The 23,485-nt window shown below is 39.6% G+C and overlaps 1 protein-coding gene across 6 annotated transcripts in view; it reads left to right on the top strand.

Moving 5' to 3' along the window:
* rbfox3a (RNA binding fox-1 homolog 3a) overlaps positions 1-22,311 on the top strand; it is a 440,273-nt gene extending 417,962 nt beyond the window's left edge. For all 6 annotated transcript variants that reach the window (XM_047608701.1, XM_047608700.1, XM_047608702.1 and 3 more), the window contains 5 exons: positions 2,128-2,260; positions 4,114-4,153; positions 4,328-4,392; positions 9,883-9,961; positions 12,565-22,311. In XM_047608701.1, the coding sequence (XP_047464657.1) occupies positions 2,128-2,260; positions 4,114-4,153; positions 4,328-4,392; positions 9,883-9,961; positions 12,565-12,609 (362 nt within the window). In that variant the 3' untranslated portion in view covers positions 12,610-22,311. The remainder of the gene's footprint in view (positions 1-2,127; positions 2,261-4,113; positions 4,154-4,327; positions 4,393-9,882; positions 9,962-12,564) is intronic.
* The last annotated feature ends 1,174 nt before the right edge of the window (positions 22,312-23,485 follow it).

The raw sequence follows: 23,485 nt of genomic DNA, 5'->3' as shown, positions 1-23,485 counted from the left end.
GAAAATACTAGATGAAACATAAAGTCTTACACATACTTAAATTACAACCTATTTTCTCCCAGGCAGTAACTCTAGCATTAGTTAACAATACACTCTGTGTAATCAAGCAATTGCATAATATCCATCATGAGATGGATAGGTATATAAAAGGTCAGTGGTGGTCCCATTGATCAGTTCAGTCCCCAGCAGAATATAAAAGACCAGGAGCAGGATGCAGGTAATACTGTAGATGAAAAAAAAAAAAAGAATAATTTTTGTCTAGTATTTCCCTGAGTGATTCTATATATTAGGGTGGCTTATTCAGAAAATCAGCCTGGTAACATTCCACTGGGATTTCATGGTTATGTAGCTGTTACTCTTTTGTCTATCACCACATGAAGCCCACCCAAACGACTAGACTGGCCCAGCAGATCTTTGAATAATCAGTCCCTAAGGGAGTGACTTCAGACCATCTTTCCTCAGCACAAATGTTGTGGGTGCTGGACGTTCAGGCTGGCTATTATTGCATCAAAAAATGCCGTTTGCAGTCCCTTCAACTCTAGATGACATATTGTGTGATCATCAGTGAGTGTCATTTCTGTAAAATGCATTTTATACATGTCTTTAATTATGCTTAGTATAAGACCTGCCTTTGAGCAAGCTCTGCATACATTACTGTTCTCATATAGCATGAAAATTTAGTGGTTTTCCAAAAGATCACTTGAAGGCCCACTGATAAAAGCTGTCCTGGCATTGTAGAGTATTAAACATGATGAGGCCTACACACACACACACAGATACAAAATTATACATGCACACATACTCCATGGGTGACTCCTAAGCTCACAACCAATTCACATAAATGCATAAACATATTACCAGATATATTGTGCATGTACTGTATAGTGTGTGTATGTATGTATGTAGCCATGGAGTGTACTTTGTGTAGCAGTACTTTATGCATGCGTGTATCAGTGGATGTTGTTGTTTGTTTTATGGGCCTGCTGGCTGTCATGCAGAGGCCCTGCCATGATTCATGGATTATTACAGCGCCGCTGTAGCATGCTCAAGCAATAGCTCATCATCAGATTGCATTCGTATATGTCACACCATCAACAACATGCACATACGCATCCGCATGCTCCCTCATATGCATACACACACACACACAGACATACGGCACACCTGCTGGCATGCATGCTCACACACAAAGAGGAATAAATATATGGATGTCAGATATTAAGAGAGAGAGGAAAGGTGGGGCCAAGTTGGGGGAAAATTGATCTTTTGCTCAGAATATATCACTGTTGGACTGTGGGCTGGCTGTATGGCATATTAATGCTGTTGTCTGACTAGTTAGAATAGGCAGGGGCAGAAACGGCAGAAGTTAAAGATTTAGCATCACTCCACAGATAGAAGGGCAGATGGATGGAGGGAAGAAATATACGGATGATTTCCATCTCGGAGGATTTGTAGTGGAGCATGGTTTTTTCGTTGTTGTTGCTGAACAGTAGTTTGAGAGTAGGTAGGTAGAGTAGGCTCATTCATCCATAAACGTGTTCTCACTCTCTCTCAGTTAGACTCTCTTAGGTACAGGGATTAAGTCAAATGCTGAAATACATAGGAATACAACAGATTTAAATAGATGAGACTGGGACTCCTGGCAGTTTTTAAAACCATGTAGGTGTCGTGTTTATATGCACATGTTACATTTCTGCCAACTCGTGTGTGTCAGCATGAACACACCATCATTCCAGTCAAGATATACAGTAGATCCCCCTAAGGAATATGGAATGCCATATCCTTTTCTGGTTAAAGAATAACTTTCCTATTTTCTCCTTGGGTATAGCATGTATGCAAACCCAGGAAAATCCTATTCTCCTGTTACGCTGAGCTGTACTTTTGTTTTCAATTGCACTTTTTCCTCGTGTAAAATGTCTGAAAATGAGCTTATGGCTGAGTTCCACAATCAAGCAACAGAGATTAGAAAACTGGAAATATATCTTCTGCAACTGGGTGTTTTTATAGGATTCACAGCATTTGTGCATATCTTTTATATGCAAAGACAGATTGAAAGCACAGTATGCATGCATTAAGCATGCTGTAACATATTGTACTTTTCTCTCCCCTCTCTCTCTCTCTCTGTAGTCACAGGCTTTCCATACCCCAGTACAGGAGCAGCTGTTGCCTATAGAGGGGCCCATTTGAGAGGGAGGGGCCGCGCCGTCTACAACACGTTCCGTGCTGCACCCCCTCCTCCACCCATCCCTGCCTATGGAGCGTGAGTGCACACAAACACACATACGCAGCACACATCCAACTGAGACAAAAAAAACTCATAATCAGATATACACTGTACGACACTGTGAAACACGCTGGTGCACAAATCTAATTCGCAACATTACCTGAATACATAAGCTAACACGCACGCACACGCACAGAAAAATATGTACAGACCCACACATACACGTAGATGCAGTAATAGAAGAATCGGGTGTGAAAAACAAAAAGGCCACCTTCTAATAGAGCGGAAAATTGCTCTTTGATTCCAGAATGGCCAAATTTGTCTCTCTTTTTTCTAATGTGTCATTCTTTATTCAGCTGTGAATGGACTGCTGTGACCTAGCCAGCACACTCCAATGGGCCCGCTTCAGAGACTGAAAGACCTAGTGAACATGGAGGGGGGAGACATGGAGAGAGAGAAAGAGAATAGATGTCGTATAGAGTGTGTTAGGGTTGAACGCAATAATGAAAGGAAGAGAAAAGCAGAAGGAAGGTGTGAAGGCAGGCGGCTGAGTGAAGAATAATGGGTGAACGGTGCAGCCGTCTGACCAAATGGAACTTTTAAATGAGATGTTTACTGTAAGGAGTAATCCAAATAAACTGCCTGTGATTTAATGAACCCAGTCATTATGTGCACATTATGACCCATGAGCACTTGGGAGCACTTTGACCACGCCCTTCAAGCTCAGCTTTCATTAGGATCTTAGCTACATAGGTGTAAAGGCTCATGACTGCATCTTTCACAGTGGATACACTATTGTGTGGAAAAAATATATGTGGGTATTAAAAAACTCACTAGGATGCATCATTAGTGATGTTCCTGGATTGTTTGGGGTCTTAAAACATCAGACTTCCTCACTCAGGTTATCCAGCTGTGTTCATCTAGACTCAACTTGCATCCCAGCAGCAGCAAGCTATAGGTCATCCCAATCAATCCAAAGCCACCCTATGGCTATTTCTGTGGCTTCAGTGATGGAAAGTATGGTTCCCCTTTTTTCCACTCCCAGCTCCTTCCAGAGAAAGTAACCCAAGAAGCCTCACAGTCATAGCACTCGTTCACTACAGCCTACTACTTAGCACAGCTGCTAAAGAAGGTGGGATTTTGGGTTGGGATTTTTGCCTTTCTAGATTCTCTAGTTCTGGGTGATCCTATCACATAAAAGACAGGTGTGAACACCCCTAGGACACACTGTGATTGCAACTGAGAGATCCACTCTCTGACCAGATTTGGACATGGTCTGGGTCTCATGTGTCTGCATGTGTTCATATTCTTTTGGGAGTGTGAGCGCAATTCGTCCTGAGTCGCATTACAGACCACCTACACTCAACAGGGTGATCCTCCATGCCAGATCTGAACACACGTACCTAAAGCTGCTCACTAGCAATCAGATAGCTCAGATTTTAATTCAAGGTCTGAACAGGCAAGAGTACAAGAGTTGGTGCTGATGTAAGGGTGTGAGGAAGAATACTAGTATTCTTGCTGACCATGTGTGCCCCTTTATGAATGCAGTCTCCTGTCTCCTGATGGCTACTTCCAACTTGATAGTGAACCATCTTCCAAAACTTTATTTGCATTGCAATGAACAAAGTGGACTTGAGTGATATCTTCACTCACCTGATCTCAGTCCAGTGGAATCCGACAGAACACAGGGATCCCAGGCACTAACTGAATCTCCTCCATTTTAGCTGATGCAGGATTTCACCCACATAATGTCAGAACAGATGGAATATTCATCTTGTATTTACATTTCTTAAGTTAAGATATTCTACTAAATGCAATTTAGAAATGTAAAATATAATATCACATTTTAATTGAAAAAAGGCTTAGAATTGTATATCCTCTGTCTGCAGTGTGGTCTACCAGGATGGCTTTTATGGGGCAGAAATATATGTAAGTCCAAGCCTTATTATCTTCATTTTATTTATTCTTTATCAAGTTATTAATTGCGTTCCACCAATCCAACAATGCAGTATTCAGTATTTAGTGAATTGAGTTCTTAATTTAGGAGACAATAATTTGAATTCCTATATAAAGGTAATGTTGAATTCTTCTGTCTCTCCTCAGGGAGGCTATGCAGCCTACAGATATGCCCAGCCAGCTGGTACTGCTGCAGCCGCTTACAGTGACAGGTATGTTGGTTTCATTTAATGTATGTGAGCCTCTAGAAATCATTTTGTAAAACCTTTATTGTCAGTAGTTGTTAGACGTAACAATATCATACAGGTAAGGTCTCCCGTGATCTCAGCTTCAGTTTGTCTTGTTTTTCAATGAATTCGATCAGTTTCACATGTCATGTAGTCTAATGTAGTTTCGTATTATATATCATATAACATATATATATTCCTATTACATAAAAACAACACTAAGATTCTTGTGGGAGGCAAAAAAGGGTTAATGCTCAGCTTTTTCAGCAATGTTAAACAATTGAAAAGCTCCTTTCAACTTTGCAACTTTGATATATGACACTGACAAAGAAATATTGTTAAAATAAGAAAATACAAGACTGTAACTGGAAAAACATGCCCTACATACCGTGTAATCATGACTTACTGAAGTCGAGCTAGTAAATTTTAAAGTTACGTTACAAACCTAATGTGAATCAACAAAATAATAATAATAATTACAACCTGCAGAATAATTTCCATACATTAAGTAAACCCAAATGAATTCAATCTACAGCTGAAAGCAAGTAGCACAGGTAGAGCAGAGGAAGGCGTGCCTAAATATGGATGGCTGGGATTCTGATGTGAAAACATCAGTCAGAATGAGCAGGGTACATATTAGTGGTGAGATAATAATAAGCTAATAATAAGCCTAACCTGAATATTAATAGTAAAGATATAAATCATGAATATGTACATTTTTCACTAGTGTCAAAGAGAAATAAATATTAGTGACAGATAGATTCCAGAATATAATGAATGAATGAATAAACTGAATGATGCATTTGTAAGTTATTTGTAACAGTGTGCTCAGTTAATGAGCAACACTGATTGTCACATCGCGTACAACTCAAAGATCTTCATGGAGGCTTGCCTGGAAAGTTTGTTAACTTAACTTTCATGGGGCTGTGGTGCAGTACAGAACCAAAAAAGCAACAACAAAAGCAGGAGAAAGTGGTTTGATCCACTCCATCTTTCAATTGTCATTCCCTCCGGAGCTCCTTGTCATCCACTCACCTCTAATCCACCAACCTCTGGGGCCTTGTACCATAATGTCTGTGCCACTGCCCCGGGCCGCCTCTGACAAGGACTCCTGGTCTCTCCTCTGTGCAGCTGTCCTCCACCCTCTGGGAGCCCACAGGCTGTGGATGATACCTCCGGATCAAAAGTGAAATGTGTTTATGGAAAAAAACATGTGTTGCTGTGTGTTTGTTTGCACTGCACGCACCACCGCCACTGCTGTCTAGGTGCGTGTGTGTTTATGAAGGTGCTTGGGGAGCTAATCTTAGGGAGATTGAGCATGTCAAGTCCGATAAGAAACAGCCACAGCAGGAGCCTGTAGACCTGTGATAATGTAAGATTTATCAGCAGCGAGGAGCAAGCGGCATGTTCAGGAGACTTATTAACAGAACAGAGGAGGAGAGCAGCGCAGGTGAGGGGGCATGTCTCTTCAGAAGACTTACAGTATTTGATTCCCTTTTTTTTCCCCTCCTCTCTTTATTCCTTCTCCTCTCTCCATTTCATCCTCTGTGCTGCATCACTCGCGTTCTATTTTTTAAGTACTTCTGATTTAACGCCGGGGCAGTGAGGTGGAGATGGAGCGGAGGGTGGAAAAATCTTATTTATTGTTGGATGAAAGAGGTCTTACACAGACTCAGTGAACTGGGGACAGAGAGACTATTCTGGTCTAAGAAGTGGCCATTGTATTGAACCTGAACTAAAACAACTTTTTAACACACACAACATTTGGTGTTCCTTAACTTTTTTTTTTTTTTTTTTTTTTAAGCAAAAATACGTTATTTTTAAAAGGGACACAATAACGTAAAAAATATCTTGGCCACATGCAATATACATGCTCTTATATATGTGGGTTTTTTCAGCATCATCCATCATGAAAGCATGAAAGCTGCTGCAGGTCTAGTGGCCCCTCAGGTTGTAAAGTGATGTGCTTAAACCAAATACAGCCAGGAAATAGTCAAATAAAATACTTTTTTCCATTATTTTCTTATATTTGACAAACTCAAAGAGTAATTTAAACGCTTCAATCTTCAGTTCTCAGTTTTGATATGACAGGCTGATGTCATGCTCACTGCATTTTCCAAATAGCTTGTCAGAGGTGCTACACAGTAGATTTTTAAGGCCGTGAAAAGTCAGGCGACATTGCTTTGTAGCAGTTTGAGTCATGCTGATTCCAGCAATCCGAGTGTCAGATTTGACCGAACGAAAAATAACAGTGGCAATCAGGCCAGTGCTTCCTTCATTCCTCCCTCTGAATGTGAGCTCCCACCACCGTCCTCCCCTCGGGTCTCCCTCGGTAACATATAGTGCAACACATAGCAGTCCCTTATCTTTACCCTCCAGACCTATGCTGGCTTCCCTTTACTTTTAGAGGAGAATAAACAAACAAGACGGGGAAGGAGGAATATAAATAAAGTGGTCGGGTGGCATCACAGAAAGAGGGATGGAGGGGAGGAATGAGAAAGGAGAGAGAGGGACGTTGAGGGAGGGGATTAGTTCCGATCCAGTGCTGGTGAAAAGACTGGAAATAAGCCCCAGAAGACAGACAGAAAGAGATACAGGGAGAGATGGCAGCTAGGGTAGGGAGGACCGAGAGGAGAGGAGGACTGAAGGAGGTGAAGAAGGTTGCATAGAAGGAGGAACAGAGTAGGGGACGCTGTCAGAGAAATTTACTGTCTCTCTTCAAACTCCTGTATATTACTCCTTTTTACAAATCTGTATTTTCTTCCCCCCTGCATGTTTTCACCTCGACTTCCACACCCACAGGAGCATTTTTCTCATTTTTCTCTTTGTTCATAATCTTATTTCTCCCTCCCTTCAGCCATCTACCACTCATCACATTGCCAATTCCTTTTCTTATCTTTCACTCTTTTTTCTCTCCCCGGCTGACATTACTTTTATCACATTCCTTCCCTATCATCCGGAAGATAAAACACTCGTCTGCTTTTTCTCATAAATTGAAACAGGTAAAACAAATCATTGCAATCACACACTCTCACCTTTACAAGATACATTTATAGGCAGACATCGATTGCATTTTCATCCCATAGACCTGCCCTTAGCGTGAGTGAGAGGGGGAAATGATTATAGATCTCTCGGACCCCAGTTAAAATCGACGACCCAGTGCCTTATGTGTCTCATACATACTCATTGTGGCTGCTTGGCACTCCCTATCCATTATAAAAATTCAATCAACGCCAACACGCACAGGATTTACGTCTGGTGGTTAGAGGTGGGACACGGGGAAACAATTAATTTCCTGATTAAATTCCCAATTGTACTACTTCAAAGAATCCATGTAGTTTTATGTTTGGGGGATAAGTCAAAATGTCACTGTGAGTGTGAATCTACTGCTGCGTACATAAAAACATTATCCAGATATATGGAGTTCCCAGTAGAGGTTTGATACAGGACACAATTTCTCACACTATGGAAAGTGAGGAAAGTAAAATGAATAACCCCAAATGGAAAATAACAATAAGCTTGTTCAAATAAATAATTATTGTAATAATGATACACCAAATCTGGTTTGGGATTATTTCAGCTCACCCAGGAAATTAACCTATAAACGTTACGTATATATAATCTTCTCTGTGGTGCTTTTATAAAAATATATATTTAATGAGATGATCAAAAGCACACATTGCACATTAGGCTAGAAAAAGAATGAATGGTCTCTGGCTGTGGAGGTTTCTCAGAGTGTGATGCCCCTCAAAGGGCAAAAGAAAGGGATTTGTCTTTTATACCTTTTTTAACCATAGTGTTTGACTACCTGTCAGCAGCTACCCCTGCTGAAGACATTTTGTCCATGTGCCTAAGCATATAAACCAGTCAGCTATTCCAATCCCTGCAGCAGCCTTTTAGCTAGTAATGAGCAGAATTGATCTTATGGCTGCGTTAAGTGATAATGTCAAAATAAGAGATAAAAGTAAGTCGTTAAAGTCAGACAAATGGTTGAATTGTTTTATTTTGGTGCACATTATCAGTGTCATCTTTTTTAGAATTTATTCTGAATATGGTGATTTGCTGTACCTTAAATTAGATGTGATACTCATTTAGATGATTCTGAGGAGAAACTTTATTTTCCTGTTATACTAAAGTAGTTGCCTTTACATCCAATGATACTGAAATGATAAATTATAGCCATCTAGTGGTTATTGGTGGTATTGCTATTTAGATTAATCGGTAATTTATCCTTCTGCACTAAAGGGACGCATAGGCTCCTGTGTTAACGCAGCACGGACTTTGCTGCTTAGCTGACGTGCACCTCCTCAGAAGGGTAACTACACACCGCGGCGACGCAAAGCACAAGAGCTGTGTTTGGTCCGCTTGGTTTCCGTGTTCCGTGTGTGTGTTTTTGCTTTAGTTTATCCAGCAGCTTCTCTTGCTCCTTGATTATCAAATGGATTGTTTTGGATCAAAAATACAATTAAAAAGGTTAACTGAGGAGCTTTAGAGATACGAACATTTGTGTGAATCATGTTCAGCAAACTTTGTTCAATTCAACAACTTTTAGTTAGCCCGCTGTCAATTTACCCATTGAACAAGTCACCGTAGGCATCATAGCAACAGTTGCCCTTCTTGAGAGACTTGGCAGGAGCTGCCACTGGTCTCTGGGATTTTGTGTGCAATGCTGCCATGAATCTGTTGTTTGAAATGTCTGTGCCAAAAAGGTACTGAAAGATAGCACAGCACGATATATATGAAATTCATATATGTAATTCAAAGACAGATTAGCTAGGTTTATGCCTTTGCCCTTGCTCTGTGGTCTGAAATTTTTTGCACAGCTCCTCGAAAGTGAAGACAGTGCTAGTAAAGCGCCTGTTCTCTGACCCACAGCTTAGGTCATAAGCTCCATCCCCTTAGTGGGGGTTAATAGATGGGAATTGGGCCTCACTAAAACAGTAAAGTACATGTCAAATCATTTTTTGTTCAAAGGTGCTTTCTGTCATTTTAGGTAGTTTATATAATGCTGATGTATACTCAACTGTCCATTTTTCTGATAAGTTTCGTATTAGTTGTTGTTTGACGCTATAGAAACAGGATGTGACATGACTACAAATTGCCATGCCAACTGCTGTCCTGTAGGACCATGAGAGCAGGAAAAAACATACATAAGTACAGTTTAGAATCCTCCAACATATCTTTGTAAGTGGTGGAGGTAGAGCAGAGCACAGTATTAATTAAATGAAAATGCAAGTGAGTCTGGAGGAAGTGTGGGTGTGTCATCGATACGGTGGCTCACATGACTTGAACCATACTGCGCAGACTCCACGCTCAAGATGGCGCCACCCGTATTCCTGGCAAACGAGTGTCCATATTTATATACAGTCTATGATCTAAAATTTTCTAAAATATTCATGCCTGTGTTAAACAGCAACTGTAGGACTTTTTAGTTGTGCCGCCATATTAAACATATTCTACTTTTCTCCTCTATAGTTATGGCAGAGTCTATGCAACAGCAGACCCCTATCACCATACACTTGGTCCTGCAGCCACATACAGCGTGGGAACTATGGTGAGTTTGTTTAAATGCTGATTAAATGTTTCCCCAAACTGGACTTGGACATGTAGTTTTGTATAACACACTGTACTGTATGTATGAAAAACAGTGAATTTAGCCTAAATGGCTACATTAAGTGTTAATTATTAAATTTGTACTAACATTAAATGAAGTGTGCTAATAATAGATCATGTTCATCATAAAAACAATTACTTTTCAACTCTTTGTTCCGATGTCTTGTGATCCCCTCCAAGAAACATTTTTATGTTTAATGTGAATCTTTGCCACTTCAGTAAATGAAAACGGGACATTGCCATATTCTCAAACTCCCCATTTAATTTCATTGGCCTGAAGCTACTTGCTTGAAAACCTGTTGAGACCGAGTATTCCTCCCTACAGGAAACAGTCTCCGCAAATTGAGCGAGGGGAGCTAGTCGAACGGTTAATGTTTGTTTTTAGCTAGCTTTGCAGCTAACATCAAAGATGAAAAAATCTCTTTTAGAAAATCTTTCTCCAAATATGGAGAAGAAACACAGAGTACAATTTGTTTTATTTTGTGGATATGGGTAGGGATTTCCTCCAAAGATTACCAGTACACGCAGTGGGAGATTACAAAAAAAAAAAAAAAAAAAAGGAAGGAAGAAAGACAGATCACAAATTAAGTATGAGGAGAGGTAGAAGCAAAGTTCCTGGTAGCGGATCAGCTGCAGTTTGGAGATACTTTTTGGTTCAGCATCTTAGACTCCACACAGACGAGAGTTGATGCTGAGTGCTGACCAGCTTGTGGTGATGAAAATTGAAGGCCCCATCCCTCCCTTGTGTGTTCCCCCAAACAGCCCTGTTGCCCCGTAGTGCAGCTGCTAGCTAAAAGCCTTCATTAATTACGACCATTTTTTCCCCTTCATTTACTTAATTAAAACAGTGGCCTGTGTTTCCATCCTTATTGCTCTGCAGTTTCTTCTCTTTCTTCTTCAAATTACTCCTCCCTTTTCTTCCCCATCCTCCCATATATGGTCCAAACCTCATTTTTACTCCAGATTCTCAATTTAAAAAATATCAATTAATCTTAGCCTTATCGGGCCCTACATTCCTAACACTGGCCGTAAGCAAAAACTAATCTATGTAAAGTTTTCATATCTACATAATAGTAATTAACTGACACAAGTAGAGTTATGGGTTGAATAAGTGAGATATTGCATCCCGAAGAGTTGATCATTTTGGGACTGTTCAGATGCTGCATTAAGATCCAATGATGGGTTATTCAATCGCATGTAACAAGCTTTAGTGTGTTCAGAACTGGTATGCGTCTCCAGATTCGATCTCAATCGCAAATAAACCCCAACATCATCTGGGCCACAGTAGAATAGTATAAGCATTATTGTCTTTAATGGATTTCTAACGCTATTCCAGAACCAAGAACAGCATGATCTCTACCCTGCACAAGCCTCACATTATAACTCCAACCCTGGATGTTTCTATACTCACCATAATATCCAGTAATAAAGGTAAATAAAGTCATAGACGGTAAATGAGGACTTAATCACAGGGATCATTATACATCAACATGACTGCATTAATTAACACAGAATCACACTCATGTACTCCAATTAAATACTTTCTTTAGTAAATGATTACATCTTAGGTTGCATCCCAGAACACCTCAGTCCCTGGGGTTGCTCACACCTGTCTTCACGTGATCGTATCACCCAGATTGGATCTTAATGCAAGGTTTGAAATGGCCATGTGAGTTAAGCCAAGTGCTAGCCAGAGACATTCTGATCTGGATTAGCCCACTCTTGTGGAATTCAGACAAATAGTTACAGGTTTTGGGGCTGGACTGGGTTACCAGATCTCTGAGTAAGTGCTGTCTGAGGCTACAAGTGCATCAGACATCAGATAGACATCTGTAACCTAGTGAGGAAGGATTTTAACCTGAAACTGTATCCCAGCAACAAGTTATTTTACATCTTGCACACAAGTATTGTAAAATTGTCCATTCAAGCTGTGCATATTTACATATCTGATTAGCCAATACACCTTTTTCGTGGCAGACATCTTGACTTACCACTGCAGGGAAAACACAGGTGTATTAATGATGTCTGCCTTTTACCTTGAGGAAGTCCTACTTTCGCATGCTGGCTTAATGAGACACTTAATTAAACTGGATCACCATTACGTCCTTTTTGTCAGACGTTGAACCCAAAATATGTCCAAATGCCAGCCTTATATGAAGCTGGACTACACACAGTCCAATTGCTTCACACTTCACATCTATTTTTTAACTTCTTTCTGCAAACTCAATGCTAGGTCGGTATATTCTCCCCAAGAAGCTGGAGTCTAAAAACCCCATTAGGTGTCTGCTTGTGCAGTTTTGAGAATCACTGTTTCAAGCCACAGATACTAAAGTTTAAAACATGTACAGACAATAGCCCAATACATTCTTCCACTTCACAAATTTCCCAACTACCTTGTCCACAAAATAATCATTCAAACCATCACATGGAAAAAGGAGGAATGTTTCTTTGGAGGAAAGAGAGAAGTTGATTTCAGTATTAATATTACAAAGAAAGGTTCTACACTGAATACTGATTGGAGCTTTTTCATCTTTGATGTTGCAGGCTAGCCTTTACAGAGGAGGGTGCAGTCGCTTCACTCCCTACTAGAACAGAGGGAGACCCCCTTTCTACCCCGCAAAACAGACAAAAAAAACAAAAAAAAACAAACAAACATTTTTTAAACCACAACAAATGATATCACTAAACTTCTTCACCCGCTTCATGGAAAAGTAAAAACGAAATGCTTCCAGGTGGCTAATGTGACCTTGAAACACAACAATTCTCAAGTTGCTTCCCCACTTATGGAGTGTACAGTGTCATTTGTCCCTGTAATGACTGGAAAAGAACATTTTGTTACGATGTGTTGACTTGAATGTATTTGCATTGAAATGGTTGTAGCAGGGAAAAAAAGTCATTGTGGAAAAAGTAGAGGAAAGTTTAAAGAATTTAAAGTAAACCTTTAACCTGAGTCTTAAAGTTACCAGTCTGCAACTCAGCTTTTTGGAGAGGCCTTTTGAACTGGTTTAATTCCATCTTTTGTTGTTTAGATTTGCCCATACTCCATATTCATTAAGATAACTAATGTTCAATAATTGTAGCCTCAGCACCATTTCTCAGAATGGATTTATCACTTAAATTCTAAGGCCATTTAAGCGAGCCAGCAACTGGAGCTGAGTTTTATACTGACTTAAGTGGACTCAGAACTGTTCAGATCAAAGGAGGTGGAACCGCATCAAAATGTCGACCAGGAATTGATGCATTATGAAAGCCAGACGGTGTGTGGAAGAGTGTGATGTATTGCTGAATGTGGATGCAGCAGGAAGTGATGTTAGAGCAGGGTGTGGATCAAGAGCAATGGCAGCCACTGCAAAATGGGCAGCAGTGTGTTAGAGCCCATTGATCATTGGCACAGCGCCAGAGGCTGGAGGTATCCCATTACTGCTGAATGGCTTTAAAGGAAAAAAAAAACTCCTTTCCTCACCAACACTTCCCATGTTTAATGTCTTCTCACATCCTCTACATAAAAAGCAATAATCCCACATTTGTTTTATACACCAGTTACTAGAGAGTATTTCTGACAGTCTGACAAATCTTCTGGAATTTAATATTAACACTATTTTATTAATCATTTTAGCATGGCCCCTTGAGAAAAAAAACACTATAATGCCCAGAGAATAAGGCCACAATAAATCACAGGCTTAAAGTGCGATGCATTTAAGTCTAATATACACGTTCTGTTCATCTCTGGTTCGATCAGCCTGACAATCAGACGAAACTGTATCTTCTGACTTCATTCTAACTAACTGCTAAGTACGGTTATTGTTTTTCCTGATTATCAAATGAATCCATTTTTGCTGTGTCCTGTCAGCCCACAACAAGTGTAAACCTGTGTCTTTCTCATCCATGCCATTTTAAGGGTTTTCCTATCTCTGCTATTCAGTGATAAGTTTTACATGAAGACAAATCATTTGCTACTTCATATAGAGAAATACTGGCAGACATTTGCTGGCACCTTCATACTTTTTAGCCTTAAGTTGGATATATTCTGAACCAAGTTGAAGTTTTCTGAAATTCCTGCTCTTAATTATGATTTGCACCATCCACAAACAGAAAAATTACACCGGGCTGCTTGCTTTTGTATTTCATATTTTATTCAGCATTATTTATGGGCAAATACTGATTTTGTTGTGTGCACTCACAGCACACAACTTGGACTTATTAACAACTTGTGAGTTGACTGTGAGTGGACTTCTCCATTTGGGTGATTGTATAAGGTTGTTTAACGTGACAAGATCATTGCAGGTTGGATCCCTGATTTAAAGTCAACTTAAAACCACATGGCAAATAAGCCACGAAATGATATGGCTCTACTGTCATCATTACAAACTGAATTACTTCTTCAGGTTTGCCATTGCACTTGCTGTATGTGTCCTAAACGTACCCATGTCATATGTACATTTGCCCTCTGCAGTTGATGTATGTCCATTAGTGGTCCTAAATTTAAAATCAAAAACAGTGATATCTATGCAAAAGCAGGAGCCCACCGTTATAGTTGGAGCTCATTTTGAACTATTTCAAATCTGCTGATGATCTCTTCCTTTAACTGATTGTTTGGTTCACAGAACTTCTGAAGATAGTGACCCGTGTCACATAGTTCCCCAAAGCCCAGACCAACCAACAGTCCAAACTTCCAAATCAGAGAAAACCCAGTGTGTACAGTTAGGATAAATTATTTAAATTATTGACCTTCATTTTGTGAATAGCACATTAGTACTTACTGAGTTTGGGACTTAAAACGTGAACTTTCCCCTAGAGAATATTTCAGTTTTTAAATTACATTTACATATTTCATGAAGTGATCATTTCTAACATGGGTCCAGTTGAAATAAAAATGAAATAGCTCAGATTAGTGCGGCTGTGCCAATATTTTTTTAATTTGAAGTAATTTCATTAATTCTATCACCACTGTACAAGTAAATTAAGACCCACATCAGCTGTCTCTAGATGTGGATACCTGCCTTTTGCACCATTCAGAAAAAAACAGAATTTTAGAAGAGAAGCTCTTTCCCCATATCGAGTAGTCATTATGATGATTGGCAGTGCTGTTTCAGAGGAATGAGACCAACGATGAGACCAAGAGTGAATTTATAAGCAGCACACCTTTGGATTTATTTTTCACTTTCACCAGTTCTTTTGTGTTTTTTACTTGATGAACAAAAATAGCAAGTGGAGATGCCCACCATGTCCACATACACAAGACTTGCTGCTACACGTTGGTAAATATAACAAATGACCCTGTGATTGAAAGACTCCTGCCTGAAAACAGCTTTTCTGTCTGCCTGTTGACATTCTACTGTCCAATAAAGATAAAAATGCTAAAAAGAGACACAACATTACCATAAAATACTCTCTACCAGCAACCTCCATTCAATCGTTACATGTTACAACACTACAACTCCACATTCCAATTTGTATTAGCATTGAGAGTGACCTACTGCAGAAGTTTAACTTGTGCTTGTTATAGATTGGCTGAAATGGAAACAGGAGTATATCCACATAGAAAACCATAGCCTATCTTAGTATTGATTCCTCTCTGCCTTCAGGCATCTGTCTTCTCTCTGCAGGAACAAGATGGAAACAGAATAAGACAGTTTGCAATGTTCACCTTAACCCACAAACCAGTCTTCCAACCAGACTCATTGGAAGACAGCTAAAACAAGGAACTATGGAAACCTCTGGTTCCCACTTCAGCTTGAATAGTTTTAATTCCAGAGCAATAAAATGAAACACAAAAAGAAGGGTAGCTACTTTTGTAAAGATCCTTTACAGGGGCCAATTTCACAATAGCAATTTCAATTATCGCACGTATGTGAGCACATATGGTGCTAGTGGAACCTTTCTCGAATCAGCTTTACTGTCTCGTTTGGTTAGTGTCAAACTTAATACAAGAGGAAATTATCTCACGTTCCAAATCATATCTTGCATATTTTAACTTTAGTAGAACAAGCCCTCGAGCCAAGCCACTTATGTTAATATAATTTAGAGAAAATAGAAGTCAACACATTACTCTGTGTCTCCACCAGTGACCACAAACTCCAAGTATAGCATTAATATGAGAAAATCTGAAGCCAGATTCATCTAATGGTGTGGCCTCAACATGTACACAGCAGATATATGCTAAGTGAAACACGGCTAACTCTGTGTTACACACACACGCTCACGCACACACCAGCTATTTGTGCACGTTATGTCTGATGGGATCGTAAAGAGGCAGTAGCAGGAAGAAAGGGGAGTGTGAAGAGAAGCACCAACCAAGGCAATTTACCCCTCAGATTAGAGATAAGAGAGTTCAGTCAATGAGTGCTGATCTCATTTGAAGATATACCACACTAGATACACACACACACACACACACACACACACACACACACACACACATTCCCATGATCTGTTGCTGTCAGTGGCTGGGTTTCCATTACCCCTAGAAATGTGCAAAACCTAAATATTGCAATAACTGGTAATGGAAACGCCTACATTTTGAAAAACCTCGCTAAAACATTTTTATGCTCTCGTGAGGTGGTTCTTCAGACATATCGATATAACAATCTCAAAAATACAATGGAAACACTTTTTTAACATTTCCCCGTCACTGGTGTCACTGGGGATGACGCAGCGTCATGTGACCAGTTTATTTGAAGTCCATCTTCCTCAAATTCACGTCTCGCGTGACAAGAGAATTATTGGACGTTGCGAGACAAGACTTTACAAGAGTTCCAGCTTATTCACATAACGCCTTTCCATTAAAACACATACATACAGCAGTTATATTTTTAAATTTCAAAAATATCACTTTTATTTTGCAAAAAAAACTGTAATGGAAACACATCTAGAGTTTTCACTCTGATCCTTAGCTGTCTTGCTGTTTCCACTACAAATAATAATTGTTGCAGTAAATACAACCTGGACAATTCACCATTCCTGCAGCCTAATCAGATATCCATTTTTTTTCCTTCAGGCAAACGAGATGTGACCTTAACCTTAAGAGAAGCACCTGCACATTGGATAGCTTTTCCATCATAAGCCATTTTACAACACTACATGACACTGACAGGACAGGGTTAGGCATTCCTTAATCATGACCACACAGCACATTGGTTAAATGTGTACAGCCTAAACACATACAATTTTTTTTAGATGATAGCATACCAGATGAGCTCCTTCACATTACAATCCACAATATGCCGTATTTTCATATTTGATATGTTTTTCCATAGCACCCCCAAAGGGTCAGGGCTGGACTTGCATTACCTAATTTGTGTATTGCCCAGATCCTTCGGAACAGTTAATGTTTTGGTTCAGTCACAGCATAAAACCATCTTGGTGCCAGACTTGGATAATATGGTTAGGACTTATCTTATTTCAACACTTGCATATTGTCATCCAGTAGACTTTACTTTGCGTCTCTTACAGAAAAGACTGAGGTCAGCTCTGCACAAATAATAAAAACACACTGCACAACAAACTTGACTTTTGTATTAAATTGATTGTATCCTACTAGCCACATTTCCAGTTCCAATGGCGATGTCTTGGTCAAAAGATACATCAGTAATACTCTGTAGTGACTTAATACGTTTTTAGGATACAAAAGGAGTGTTTCAGAAAATGTGAGAGGTCTGGAATATGCAGATTTGGACTGATTTCACAGAACATTTTTCCTACCTGCATTCATAAATTCAAATGTAGGTGACAATTGGACAAAGTTCAGTCAATTATAGTCATTCATTAAGCTCCTCACTACAAACTAGTACAGATATGCAAACAGAATGCTTATATATTGTAAATATACTTTCAGTGGTGATGGGATACCTACTGTTTTTCATAATTATTAATGTAAATAAAAACCTAGTATCTGTGTTTTTCATTTATATATGCTCTTCCATGCACTTTACATTTTATAATTGTACATTTGTCTTTGGTTGTGAAAGTCATTTTACCAGAATTTGTGTCTCTTAGAAAGAACTGTATTAGCTTAGTATTCATTAGCCTCTTGTTTAAAGCGATATTAACGATAGGTTGTCATTCTATAGAAGATGAAAAAATATCCCTTTTATATAGGTGCAGTCATGTGAAAAATATATACATTGTTGGCTTTTTCATACACATTTGGACAAGAAAACATTTGACCCGCTTTAGAACAGTGTCTGAATAAAGATGAATTACCTAACAATTTGACCATAAATGGCTGCCTCACCGAGTCCAGTCCAAGTCTTTGGCGTCAAAGGGCATGTGTCTGCCATCCGACTGAGATAGTATTGAGATTGCGTTTCTCTAGAATAGCCTTAAACCAACTGCAAAGCATGATGGTGGAAATGTTTTAGCTTAAACCCATTGATTCTGCATCATATTAAAGAATGCTCGAAGATAATGTAAGGTCATCTGTCCAAAAGCTGAAGCTCAAGTGGAAATGGTCCATTCAAGAGGATAATGATCCTAAACACCAACCACCATGGAATGGCTCAATAACAAGCAATGGCAGATCATGCAATGGCCTAGTCAGAACAGTTTTGAATTGTACCAAGAATTTGATATTAGGGTGACCAAACATTGTCAAAAAAGTTAGCAAATCAATGTCAGAGTCTAGGGGATAAATATGCAAAACGCCTACAGGAAGACTGCTGAAGAGGGCAGTCATCCCTTCTAAGACCAAAGGTGGTGAGGCTACCACTCTTTAGAGAACTAATAAACTAATGTGTCCAAATGTGTTAAAAAGCTAACAATTTCCACAGCTCACTTTTTCAAATGACTGCATGGGTGAGTCATTAGGGCTCTGACAATAGCAACATTTCATATGACATAAAAATGCTTTAACTCAAATCGGATGTCTTTGTGTGATTCTATGGTCACATTACAATGGGACGTGTGTTTTGTTAAACCACAGGCCTTCAACTGTCTACCGCAATGTCTCCTAAATAACCACCATGGCTTTCAGTTCACAAACAAGGCATATCATTCTGTTTAGTTTTTTTCAGAAACCACATAAAAATGGCTTCAAAAATTACATAGGCTATTACCTGAAAGTACTTTTATATTTTACTCACCTTTCCATCCTCTTTAAGTGGACATCAATCATCATGTCAATCATTAGCTCCTACAGGAGACCGCTGCTCCCTCTATTAGCTAAAATCACAGGGGAGTTTTCAGCCGAATTCGATGCAGCTTCTGTCTTAGTTTGTTGGTGATTGACATGGTGAGAGTTCCTGTTCTGCATGGCTGAATAGGCACTCATTAACTGATTTCCAGTTTAACTGGCTTTATTAATTTAGGCATTTGTAAGATGGCACCATGAGTTACCATCCAAATACGAAATAGTGTACCATGGATCTTCTTTCCTTCTTGTTTTTCTTTCTCTCTATATAAAGGGCTTCAATGTGAGTTATCAGCCACCATCAGGTTAAAGGCTGTGTTTTTAGGGGGAGGACAGTCTCTGTTAAACAGGAAGGAAATCTTAGAAGCTACTGATCTTAGTTTTTTCACTACTGGTTGCCCCCCTTTGCATTACTTTTCTTATGTGTCATAGAAATGTATAGTGGTAAACTGCCTCTTCTTAAAAGCATCTAAAAAGTTTACTTACACTTTTTAAATGAGTTCATCTGAATAGTGAATCCAGTCTTCTCACAGACATAGCTGTTCCACAAAGCCTGCCTGGTCTTTAGTAATTCTTAAAGGGTAGTTTTAAAACACTGAATACAGAATTTCTTTGTATTAGCAGCTTCATTTTTCAAAGCCCTCTAGTCTGATATGAAGTACTGGGCAAAAGGTTCAGTCACTTCAGATGTTGTGATTCTTATCCATCACAAAAAACACGAAAAACCTCTTCAGCAACAAGAACAAGGAGTCCTGCAGCAGATGGCTCCCACAGAGCCCAGATCTCAACATCATAAAAGTCAGGCTGGGATTACATGAAAAGACAGATAGGCTAAATCTACAAGAAATGGCATGGTTTTTATATCAAAGGGTGTTTATGAAAGGTAATGATTTGATGTGTGTATTTTTCTGTTAAGTGGGCAGTCATTTGCATCATCACAATACTTTTACTGCCTAAAATGGTACCAACTGAGTGATTTATGACACAGCTATCTACTTGTGTCCAGTAGAAAGCCATTCAGACTGTCCTCTGTGGGAGAGTGGGGGGCAGAGTTAACAGACTAAGAACAGAGCAGACTTTGAAGAAGCCGCAAGGGTTTAGACTTAAGGCCTCATATTTTTAGAACACCATCATGGGGCTCATAACACCAAACATAACTGTAATGTGTTATTCATGCCCATCCACTAAAGACTCTTTAAGTTTATGTGTCCTCTCTTGTTGTTTTAGAGTTAAGGGTTTACAAACATGTCAATAGATTTTTAGATGATGTTTTATATGAGAAAGTGTCCAAACTAGTTGTGTGTAGTCCTTGTTTAAATGTGCTGTGGTTTATTTTGAGTACTTGGTAAAACTTTGTGTGTCAAGTGTTCCTCTGTGGTTGATTTGCTTTTTTCCCCTGATGTATGTATGTGCCAAAATTTGATGCATACGTTCTTGGCTTCATATTTCTCCTGAGCCTACGAGAGTTTTCCTGGCCCAGTGTGAATGCAGCACTGATTTATTTTTGTTTCATCGTCCCTATTAAACAAGCACATTTATCAAATTTAATTGTTTAATTGTCTCGATATACTCAAGTTCTCATTTGATCTTTTCCTGGCTGCTCACACAGTGGTAACACGGGGTGATCAGGATTGGTTTCTGAAAACTTGACTGATGAGTCTATGATCTCATCTCTGACCTCTACACCTTTCCAAGGCATTCCTTCTTTATGAAGTTAGAGCAAAGAAAGTAGCATCAAATGATAAACGTGTTTCAGCTCACGTACAGGTGTACAGGTTTGGGGGGTTTTTGTGGTGGGTGAGAGAGATGGGTAGATACTGGTGGGGAAGAATGGTCGACACTGGTTTCTCAACTCAAGGTATTTGCACATTTGTCATGAAAGTGGTCAATATATTTGTCACCCCCTGTGTGATTGTATACCTTGAGCCCTAACTGTACTGTTCCACTCAGTTCACATTCTGCAGAGACGCTGAGAAAATGTGAACAAGGGAGCAAGCCCCTTTAGCTGAGACAAGAGGATGCCATTATTGGCTGTGATTGGCGACTCAGCAGAGCCACTGCACATGTCCCGTCTCTCTCCAGAGGGGCAGGACTGGGCTACTACAAAGAAATTAAAGTCAATCCTTAATTCTACATCTGAAGATCTCTCCCCCGTAAACTCACTCTCACATACACACCTCTTTGCTTCACCCCGACAACTAATCTCTTGGAATTAAAGAGGTTCTGTCAAGACGAGGGCCTCCTGGGACACAACCAGCCTCACTTCTGCCCTCCTCTTTGCTCTTCCTATTGTTGCTGAAGTGTGGTGTACTTCCCTGCTCATTGTGCACACACTGTGTCCAGTGCTGTGTTGTAGAGAAGAAAAATATCTTTACACTTTTTGGTACTTGAATTTCTTTGATACCTAGCTGTTATACTTGCAGTGTGGGGTAGATTAAACTGCAGCTGATATTGGTCGTGATTCACCACATGTCCAATTAAGTACAATCATTGTTCTTATTCACTAGAAATATTTTTCTCTGTATTTGGTAAAACGTATTTTGTTGTGAATTTGCAATTTCCCCAAACATCTAAAGCACTAAATAACTTCACACAGGGAAGACTATTATAATCTGCATTATTAAATTTAAAAAGGAAATATCTCCCCAGGTGGCCATTTGAGGAACTGCAGTTTTTGGCACTGCTGTGTGGGCCTCACGACACTGATGGCGTCTTTCTCATCTCATCAACCCTTCTATACTATACAGAAATGTATCACTGTATTGTTGTATATGATGATGAACTTGGTCAAACAGTACTTTGTTTATAAAGTTGTATTTGTGACTGTTTATGAAATGTACAGTGTTATCAATCTGGTTTGCAAGTAATCTAATCCATCCAGCATAAATGTCTATTTATTGCTCAGTGACTAAATACAGTTTGTCCTGTGAATACTAAATCAGTTATGATGCTGCAGCTATTTTGAAGTATGATAAAAAAAAAAAATACTGTCCACTGGAAAATCAAACTTAGTATGCCCAGTGTGTATGTGTAGTATGTACATTTATACTGACCTGCGTGTTCTCTGTTTTTTAGTAAATAAAAGACTAGCGGGATGAGTACAGATGGACATCTGCTAAAAAAAAAAAAAAAAAAAGAAGAACATCGTGGACACAGAAGGACAATAAAAAAGATCAACTAAAACAAAAAGAGCAGATTTTTAAAGGAGCCCTTCTATCAAAAACGAAAGGGATCTGAAGGGATGGACGGAGCATGTTTCTGGGCCTGCTTTGTGAGGCCAGGGCCTGAACCATTGAGCCTGTATTCCAGGAGGAGGGGAGCCTGCCGGCTCTGACCATTGAAAAACAAGCCTTGCTGTGAGGAAGAGACCCACTAGGGAGGTCACTATAAAACATTTTATTTTTGTAAACTTTTTTAAGTTTATGATTTCCAAAAAGAGCAAACACTAATGTATGTATATACGTATTATATATTATATGTGTGTAATATAGCCAGTATGTTCAAAGAAAAAAAAAAGAAAAGAAAACTTGGGGGAAAATGTCACGTGTCTTTGCAGTTTAAAAGAGGAGTGTGTAGATGCCAGCTTCCCTCCAGTCTTCTGACTATCACCCACCACACCCCACACCTCCTCCTCCATGCTGGATGAGGTGGGATGGACAGGAAGGGTGTCAGCGTGATCTTTGTGCGTGTGTGTGCGTGCATATGTGTGTGTGCGTGTGTGTGACAGGGTGTGGGGGGTAGCTGGTCCAGCAGACATGTCACTAGTCTTCAGATACTAAAGCTTTTTGAGCCTGTCTTCCACTAATGGACTGCAGTAGTGTAGTTGTTACTTTTCTGGCTAGTCTTGTCAAGTAGTCTGCATTTTGCAGATTCCAAAATAAGCATCTTAATAAATAGGTATACACTGATGTGTGCACATGGAGATATACAATGAGGTAAATACGTGATAATTTGACAAGTGCACAAGCTTAGCTGGAGTCCACAGTGAGAGCCAAGAGGCAGGTGTGTCTGTTTGAGGCCTGGCAGCCCCTGACATCACAACCAAACATGTCATTACGGTGTTGTGGTTTGAGGTGGCCGTGCTGTGTAGTAAACTGCTTTTGTACATTGTGTTGGGTAGGGTAGGGGTGGGAGGAACAAGCAGTCTGATGAAGGGTACAAACGAGAAAAATAGGAGCTGTCTGCTTCAACATGTCATGGGAGAGTCTCGGCCCTCAGCTTTCACCACTGAGAAGGTACTGATAGGAAGGATGGGGGGGTGGGTTAAAAAAAAAAAAGGATCACAAGCAAAGTTTTACTAAGAGTCTCTTTAAACCTTTCTATTTATATGGATCTCTA

The sequence above is a fragment of the Mugil cephalus genome, chromosome 16 (assembly GCF_022458985.1).
Source record: "Mugil cephalus isolate CIBA_MC_2020 chromosome 16, CIBA_Mcephalus_1.1, whole genome shotgun sequence".
Taxonomy (NCBI): domain Eukaryota; kingdom Metazoa; phylum Chordata; class Actinopteri; order Mugiliformes; family Mugilidae; genus Mugil; species Mugil cephalus.
The sequence above is the reverse complement of the archived record's forward strand: the minus strand, read 5'-3'. Positions and strand labels throughout refer to the sequence as shown.